Here is an 8788-nt window from a genome sequence, read left to right as displayed (position 1 = left end):
TTACAGGGGTGAGCCAGCAGCTCCCGGCTAAATTTGTTTATTCATTCCAGATTTTGGTATTTACTAATATCTGAGCTTTAAAAACCTAGGAAGGAGGTATGGAAGTGAGCACCCTGAGCTCAGACTTGTCCCCTAGCAGGGCCCCTACTAAGTGTTCCCAAAGACTTAATGCAACTCACTTCGAGTCTCTGGGCCTCAGTCCCCCCTGTTGTAAAGGTGGGTGGTCAGCTGGGGTCATTACGCTCTCTCATCTTCAACACGTGCAGCCGCGATCGGCTCTGCGTGTCCCCACGCGTTCAGCCCGTCCTCGCGCTTTCCTGGAAGGCCTGAGGGATTTGGGACCAGTCATCTGTCAGAGAACAAGGGCGCAGCGGGCGCCTAAGGCACGTGGGGCTCCGCAGTTAATTCTACGCGTCGCAGAAAGCCCCGAAGCCTTCTGAACGCACCCCACGATCCGGTGTGCACTTTCCACCATGTAACCCCGCGGAGGGCGCGGCGGACGACCTCGCCCGGCTCCCGCGGGACGCGCGTCCCCGCGCGGGCGCCCTGCCACTCCGCATCCTTGGACTTGCGCTCCCTCGCGCGTGCCGATTGGCTGGCAGCGGCCTCGTGACGCTCAGCCCCGCCCATTCCCCCTCCTCCGCATCCGCGCCTGGGAGCGGGAGGCCGGGGGCTGAATGGGCGCGAGCTGGGCTCGGGGGGCGGGCGGGGGCGCGGGGCCCGGGGAAGGCGGCCGGCCAGCGCCCCCTCCCTAGTATGCGCACGGAGACGGCGGGCGGCGCGGAGCGGCGTCCCCTGCAGCCGCGCACCCAGGCGGCGGCGGCGGCGGCGGCGGCGGCGGCGGCACCTGCCGGCCGAGGTGCGTGGTGCAGCCCCCTCCTCGGCGTTTTGGGGGCCCGCGGGCTGGGGGTGGGGGGCGGCGTCAGCGAGCTGTCTTTATCTCCCGTGCCCAGGGCTGCGCGGTTCCGCCCCGGCGGACGGCGCCCCGGGACGCTGTGCCTCCGGTCGCGCCTGCCTGGGGAGCGGGGGGCCGAGGGTCGAGGCTCCCCGCCGCGTGGAGCGTGCGCCGGGAGCCGCAGCCCGCACAGGTGAGGGCGCCCGGCGGGGACGGCGGGGATGGTAGGTCCCGACGCAGTGGCCCGTTTCCACGCTGCTTTGCGCAGCAGCTTGCGGTTTAATTCATTGCTGGAAGCTTCCGAGCCAACGGGCTCGAGTGAACGCGCGTACCCACGGCGGGGGCGGGGCGGGGGGGGGCGCTTGGGGCTCCCCGGGCGGGGGTTGCCAGCAGCTTCCGCAGGCGCTGCGTGCGCCCTGGGGGAAGGCGGCGTGTGTGGGGCCGGCTGGTGGAGGTTCGCCGGGTGACCTTCCCCGCCCTCGCTCTGCGGCCAGCCCTGCGCAGGACACACGTTTCCCAAGTCCTTGGTTCCTTGGGGATCGTGAGCTGTGGCTTGACCGCGGGCCGTGTGTCCGGTGTGCGTTGTTTTTGTGAGAGCGTCTCCTCGAAGCCTGGCCCCTAAGAAAAAGGCGGGTTCCCACTGGTACCCCACACCATTGGGGTGACCGAGGCAGACACCCATCTCCCAGTGGCTGGCTAACCTGAGAGCCTTTCCAGGCCTCCCGGGTTCCTAGTTGTGACCATTAAAAATGTATTTATGAGCAGAGTTCTGCAGAATGGCTAGCTGACTTGGAAGATGAATTTTTTATATCCTTCCGTCTTCATTCATGTGTATGAACGCTACGAATTTAGATGCCCTTTATTTAAAAGAAAAACTGTTAGATGCTGCAATTCACCTGGCACCCACGGGTGTGGGCTGAGGACTGTTGGATTTTGGACTCACAGAGAGAAACGTGTACCTCGTGGTGTTTGGCTAAACCTTTCTCTTGCCTTCGGATTGCTAATCCTTTACCTGCTGAAGGTTATACATCCGGAAACCAAGAAGGATCTTTCCCTGTGGAATGGAGGGGCACCGACTGAGTCAGAACAGGTTGTGGTTTCACTGAGTAATCAATCCCAAGGCTTGATGCCTCCGAGGGTTGTCTTCTTCCAAGTTGCAGAGCTGGGAATCATCTGCCTTCTATTCGTTGTTCAAACAAAGAAGAGTAATATATTCGTATTCTAAACATTAGAATTCGGTGAGATTTTGTCTTTGTTCTGTTTTGCGATATGTTACACGATGCTATTTGTCTAAGGCGAAATGAAGCTTGAGGAGTCTTACGGTTGGTGTGGAATGAGATGAGTAGGTTTGAAGCAGATTATAGAAGAGAGAGAATGGACTTTGGACACATGATACATAATAAAAAGCTCATATTTATGACTTGAAAATCTTTATAATTTTGGTACATGTTACAAAATGTCCCATGTAAACAAAATAGATTGAGTGGTGGATAGTAAGGCTGTAGTTAAGACAGAGCAAGAAGAAACGACTTATACTTCGGTTTGCCTCTTCCAGTTCTTTTTTCTACTTCCCCACCTGGTCTTTTGTAGCAGTAAGGAGTGGTTAGCAGCTGTGACTTAGGAAGTGAATGGCTCCTGAGAAGTGATTTAATCCTTGGTGCCTGTGGATACTAGAGGATAGAGATCATCCCCCAGAGGGCATGCTCCTGTTGTTAGACTAGCTGGGAAGCTTTGGCAGAAATAAAAAAAAGTGACAATATATCCACATTAATGATGATACAAACTCTCTAACTGCTAAGGAAGGAAAACAAAAGCTAGATTGGTGTGGGTGGCATAAATTAGGGAAGGCATCCACTAGTGGGGTGTGAATCATAGGCCTTGTGTGGGAGGCAGCCATAAATACTGATGGTGATATGTGGGCTTTCCCTGGAGAAAGACCTAGATTACATGGACCTCCATGGAGCAAGTGAAGTTTGTAAAGACCAGTAGAAAAAAAGAGCTCAAAAAGGGTCTTGAGGACTTATCTTACTCAGATACCAGATGAAGCTTCTTTTTTCTCTCTCTCTCTTTTTTTAAGTATAGTATATAAGTGCTAGAAAAAGTTGGCATACCTAATGACATACTGAATTTACTCATGTGCTTTGCACTCAGATCAAGAAACAGAACATCCACGTACCCCAGGATGTTGCTGCTTCCTGTCACGGACTTCCCCAGCACCAACACCATCTTGACTTCCTCTCCTGCTTTTATAAAAATAGAATCCTACAGTGTTAGCCTTCTTTCTATAAGCACTGTTCAAAATGCTCTTGTGGTGCACCCATTGTGGCAGCATTGTCTTTGCTAATAGTAGCCACCAGGTGAATATACCACATATTTATCCATGTACTATCATCAGACATTTGGGCAGCTTCCAGCATCTGGCTGTTATTACAAATCATGCTGCTGTGACCGCTCTAGTGCCTGGCTTTGGAAACATATGTACACATACATGTATCTTTTGGCTCCATACTGAACAATAGGATCACAAGGTTATGAGTGTGTGTTTTGCTCAGTTTGGGGAGTGATAGTCAAAAGTTCTTTTATTCCAGGTTTCGAAATAACTACATCAGTGGTTTCTCACTACTAGACGATAAAGGCAACAATGTCAAGGAAATGGAGGCAGGTGGTGTTTTATCAGTTAGGATAGATAGGATCAGTTTCCTTCTGCTTGAACTCCATATAGCCTTGAGAGGACTCAGCCTTCAAGACTCTAGTCTCCTCTTGGGTCAGGTAACAGGGCAGGCTGAGCTTAGTGTTCATGGTTATGAACTCTAAGGTCTTCTGATCTTAAGGAAGAGTTTCTCTGGTCAAACTCTTTCACTTGCATCTTAGCACCCCTGGGCCTTGATGCAAATCTCTCTTTCTCTCTCTGTTTTTCTCTCTCTCTTTTCTTCTCTCTCACTCCCTTTCTCCCCCTACCCCTGTCTCATTCCCTCTTTCCCTCTCTCCTTCTCCAGACCTGGATTTCTACTTAAGAATTGCTATTGACATAGAGGAAAAGCTATTGCTTATTTAGGCTTTTGAGCCATACAATATGATTTTATTTTTCAGTTATGCGATGGAAAAATATCTAGGACTAAGTTTTTTAATGGTTCTGTCTCCCAAACCCATGAGGTCTTTTGTTCCTTTTGTTTTTAACACCTGGAATTATAAAAGTCTCATGTGATAAGATTTGGTAGGTTTGATGAAGTTGTAACAAAAATTTTTAAAAATCTACCTTGATGATATAATGTGTGTTTTGAATGTGAAGGCTGTTTTTTAAGACTCATTTTCATAGTTGTAGACTTGTATATATTGAGATCTGAGCAGTGGCAGTTTTTCTATTAGATATGTAGTTGCTTCTCTCTGGCTGCTTTTCCTCTGCCATTTCATTCTCTCTAGCCTTGTTATTCACCCATTTCAGTTTTTCATGAACATATTGTTCTCTTTTCTTAGTAACACTCCAGCAGATAAATGTTAGAAGGACAGAATGTGGCCTTCATATTTTCTTCTCGTCATTCTCTACAGTCCCATTATTAGTTACTCAGGGCTTAGTGGCTGGTTTGAGCTTCTTGTTTATTCTTTCTCTAGATCAGTGCTGTCCACTGGAAATATAACCTGAGCCAAACCCATAATTCTAAATTTCTAGTAGCTCCATTTTAAAAATTAAAAAGAAACAGGTGGTCCAAGTTTCAATTTCCCAGGAAGATATAAACTTCTAAACTCCTATGCATCTAATAACAGATTCAAAGTATATGCAGTCAATTAGTAATGAATTACTTCATATTCCTCCTTATACCAAGTCCTCAAAGTTTGCTTGCTCCCTAAGCCCTGCCTGAGAACCCACATGCCACAAAACACAGGACGAAAAGAGTCACATGCTTTACCTGTTCACTCTGCCTTCTGTTCCAGACATGACTAATTTGCTCTTCATGTTCACCATACCCCTGTGAACTTGGTACCATTATTATTTTACAGAGGAGGGCAGCAAGGTGCAGAGAGGTTTTGAAACTAAGGAATTGTAGGAGGAAGAATCAGGGTTCAGACCCAAGCCAGAAAGTGATAAATGAACAATGCTGTCCGTGTCCTTGTAGCAGGTAGTACATTCTCACCCCACCAGAAGGCCTTTGGCCAAAATTTGTGAGGTTGGTCTGTGGTGACAGAGGCATCTCTGTTCCCTAAGTGAGCACACCCCCAGTACCATATCCTTGTTCACCTGGGGTTCCATGGAAGCCCTACCTGGAACTGCCTCAGGAGAAGACCTCTCCTGTGTAGCCTCAAGAGAGGACTCTGGAAATCCAAGTAGCCTCAAGAGAGGACTCTGGAAATCCAAGTCCACTTATTATTATTACTGTTACTGTTATTATTGTTACCATCAGCTCAGGAGGGATTTCACTGTTACATTTCTGTATGCTTACAATCCCATCAGTCTCATCCCCTCTATCACTTTCCCTTTCCCCTTTCCCTTTTTCCCAAAATAATTTCACCAAGTCTCATTGTTCTGTTTTCATAGTTGCAAATACTATATTTGAACTATTTTCTATTTTCATTCCTGACCTTCTCCCACTAGTATCCATCCCTGGACAGAGTCTTCAGTTACATTTTTCTTTTTTCTTTTTTTTTTTTTCGGTCATGGGGCTTGAACTCTGGACTTGGGCTCTGTCCCTGTGCTCTTCAGCTCAAGGGGAGCCCTCTACCGCTTGAGCCACAGCACCATTTCTGTTTTTCTAGTAGTTTATTGGAAATAAGAGTCTCATGGACTTTAATGCTTGGGCTGGCTTTGAACTGTGATCCTCAGATCTCAACCTCCTGAGTAGCTAGGATTACAAGTGTGAGCCACCAGCGCTCGGCTTTCAGTTACTTTGTGTGTGTGTGTGTGTGCTAGTCCTAGGGATTGAATTTAGGGCTCGACACTGTCCTGAACCTCTTTGGCTCAAGGCCAGTGTTCTACTACTTGAGCCTCAGCACCACTTCTGGCTTTTTTTGGTGGTTAACTTGAGATTAGAGTCTCACAGACATTCTTGACCAGACTGGCTTTGAGCCACGCTCCTCAGATCTCAGCCTCTTGAGAGATAGGATTATAAGCATGAACCACTGATGCCCAGCTTTTGTTACACTTTTAAAATCCCCCAAGTGGCTCCTTTTTATTCCTGGGGTAAAATTCCAACCCCATGGCAGGAACTGACAACTTTTCCAGTACTATCAGCCTATTGTGCCATTCCAGCTTGGGCCCTGTAGACATACTACCATTCTTAATGTTCCCATCTATTCCTGCCTCCCCCAGCTTCGCTGATTTCTACTCAGAACACAGTAGAATATTTCTTACTTAGAAGTCTTTCCTAACACCTAACCCCCAATTGTCTTATTGCACTATCTTTATGTTTAACACAGAATGTCATTTTTTTAAAAACATGAAAATATTTATTTCAGGGATGGATCTATCAGTCTGCTTTTTTTTTGTGGGTCGTGGGCCTGAACTCGGCCTGGGCGCTGTCCCTCGGCTCTTCAGCTCAAGGCTAGTGCTCTACCACTTGAGCCACAGTGCCACTTCCAGCCTTTTCTGTTTAGGTGGTGCTGAGGAATCAAACCCAGGGCCTCATGCATGCAAGGCAAGTGCTCTACCACTGAGCCACCTTCCCAGCCCCTATCAGTCTGCTTTTTAACATGAGCTTATAAGACCTTTGGAAGGAGGGACTGTGTTTCTGCCCCTGATTGCTCTATCCCTAGGCACAGATTCTGTGTATGACTAAAAACTAGCATGTCTGTCTGGGAGCCTATTCAGATGCTGGCTTAAAAATTTTGACCAAGATAAAAGGGATTTGTGACTGGAATGTGAAAGGAAACATGTAGTTTAGTCATTCCTCTTGCAGATCTAAATATTTGTTGTCTGTTTTAGAAACACAAACATGATTACCTTGTTCTGAGGGTAATTTACTTTTTTTTTTTTTTGTAGTTGGCTGTGAGGCCTGAACTCTGGGCCTGGGCACTGTCCCTCAGCTCAAGGCTAGCGCTCCACCACTTGAGTCACAGTGCCACTTCCAGCTTTTTCTGCTTAAGGTCAAACCCAGGGCCTCATGCTTGCAAGGCAAGCACTCTACACTGAGGCAACTTCCCAGCCCCCTTGTTCTGAGTTTAAAGTGGCCCAAACAAATTCATCCTTTGTTACCCTCTACTCAGTGCCTCAGAAGTCAGGTTATGGTCCAACCACAGATTATTCCTAGTCACTTTCCTTCCATTCTTTTTTTCAGGATCCTAATTAGCTATCTGATTTGGGACTTTATTGCACTGGTTCTTTTGTTCCTGTAGGACACAGGATTTTGAATACCATAAGATATTATCAAAGCTGCCTAGCAAATCTCCCATATTCCCTGTCCCTTGAGGAGGTATTTTTTTTTTCCTTTTCTGAGGATTGAATTCACTGTCTCACATTTGCTAGACAGATATTCTACCACTTGAGCCATACCCCTGTTTTTGGTTGATATTTTTGAAGTAGTATCTCATGCTGGGCCAGCCTGTGCTTCTCAGTGCCACTGGAGACTACAGGTGCCAGCCTTGCCACCATACAGACATTATGCTCCTGCTACCCCAGAGTGGGTTAACAGGTAGATACCACTACTTCTAGGAGTTGAGATGGAATCTCAAGAACTTTTTTTGGGGGGTCCGGTCATGGGGCCTGAACTCTGGGCCTGGGCGCTGTCCCTCAGTTCTTCAGCTCAAGGCGAGCGCTCTACCACTTGAGCCACAGTGCCACTTCCGGCTTTTTTCTTTTTGCTTATGTGGTGCTGAGGAATCGAACCCAGGGCCTCAGGCATGCAAGGCAAGCGCTCTACCACTGAGCCACCTTCCCAGCCCAAGAACTTTTTGACTGGGCTGGCCTCAAGCTGTGATCCCTGGATCTCTGCCTCACCTTGTCCTTTCTTTCTGGCAGTGAGATCTTGGGTATATTAATGTTTGCCTAAAACCCCCGTCCTCCCCCATCCCATGCTTTCTGTTATACACCAGCTTGAGGCAGATCTTCTTTCAGTACCTATTTATGCTACTATCAGAACTTCTTTTGTGAACACTTACTTTCTCTTATGAATTATTCTTATTTAATCCCACTACTTATTTTTTCTAGGGAAATCTTTTTTTTAATTGTTATTATAAAGTTGCTGTACAGAGGGGGTTACAGTTAGATAAGTCAGGTAAAGTAGATTTCTTTTTGGACAATGTCGCCCCTTCCCTAGCTTGCTCTAGGAAGTCTTTTTTTTTTTTAAGAACAAAGACTATTTTATTGTAATTCTTTTAAAAAAAATTAAAATTGTTATTATAAAGGTGATGTTTAGAGGGGTTGTAGTTACATAAGTCAGGTACATTTCCTTTTGGAAATGTCACCCTTTCCCTCACTTTCTCCCAGTTTTTCTCTCCTATCCCCAACCATAAGTTATATAGTTAATTTTCAACATAGTGTCTAGTAAGTACCACTACTGCATTTATTCACCCTTTCTCCATCCATTTCTGTGCCCCCACTATACTCCCAAAGACATATAAAGGAGCAAACAGAACAACAACAACAAAAAAGAAAAAAGCCTCAAAAAAAGAAAAAAGAAACTCTGTTTTCATTTCCTGAAGTTCATTTTGATAAATATTATTTTGTATGATCAGATGCACAGGGATTGTGACTTTCTGTTCCTCTCCTAAGAGTTAGGGAAATATTTTATTTAAACCTTTGCTCCTGCAGTCTGTTTTATTGGGCATCTGTGGGGTGGCCCTAGACCTGTTCCCTCATGGCAGTTACCTTGGGTAATAAGCTGTCACATGAGATCCCCCACCACCAAAGAGCTCTTTGTAAGGTTCCAGGGACTTAGAAGGGAAGGACAGCTCTATGTATATCTC

General features: G+C 46.8%; 1 protein-coding gene across 2 annotated transcripts in view; it reads left to right on the top strand.

Moving 5' to 3' along the window:
- Window positions 1-667: 667 nt before the first annotated feature.
- LOC138825220 (lactosylceramide alpha-2,3-sialyltransferase) overlaps window positions 668-8788 on the top strand; it is a 52610-nt gene continuing 44489 nt past the window's right edge. The window contains exon 1 of one of the 2 annotated variants that reach the window (XM_070019612.1): window positions 668-859. In XM_070019612.1, coding sequence (XP_069875713.1) covers window positions 757-859 — 103 coding nt within the window. In that variant the 5' untranslated portion in view covers window positions 668-756. Of the gene's footprint in view, window positions 860-993; window positions 1089-8788 lie in introns of those variants that run through there. The other variant, XM_070019613.1, reaches the window with a different exon arrangement.

The sequence above is a fragment of the Dipodomys merriami genome, unplaced genomic scaffold, assembly GCF_024711535.1.
Source record: "Dipodomys merriami isolate MVZ:Mamm:240054 unplaced genomic scaffold, mDipMer1.0.p SCAF_136, whole genome shotgun sequence".
NCBI classification, from domain to species: Eukaryota; Metazoa; Chordata; class Mammalia; order Rodentia; family Heteromyidae; genus Dipodomys; species Dipodomys merriami.
Note: the sequence above shows the minus strand (reverse complement) of the source record. Positions and strands in the feature narration are given on the sequence as shown.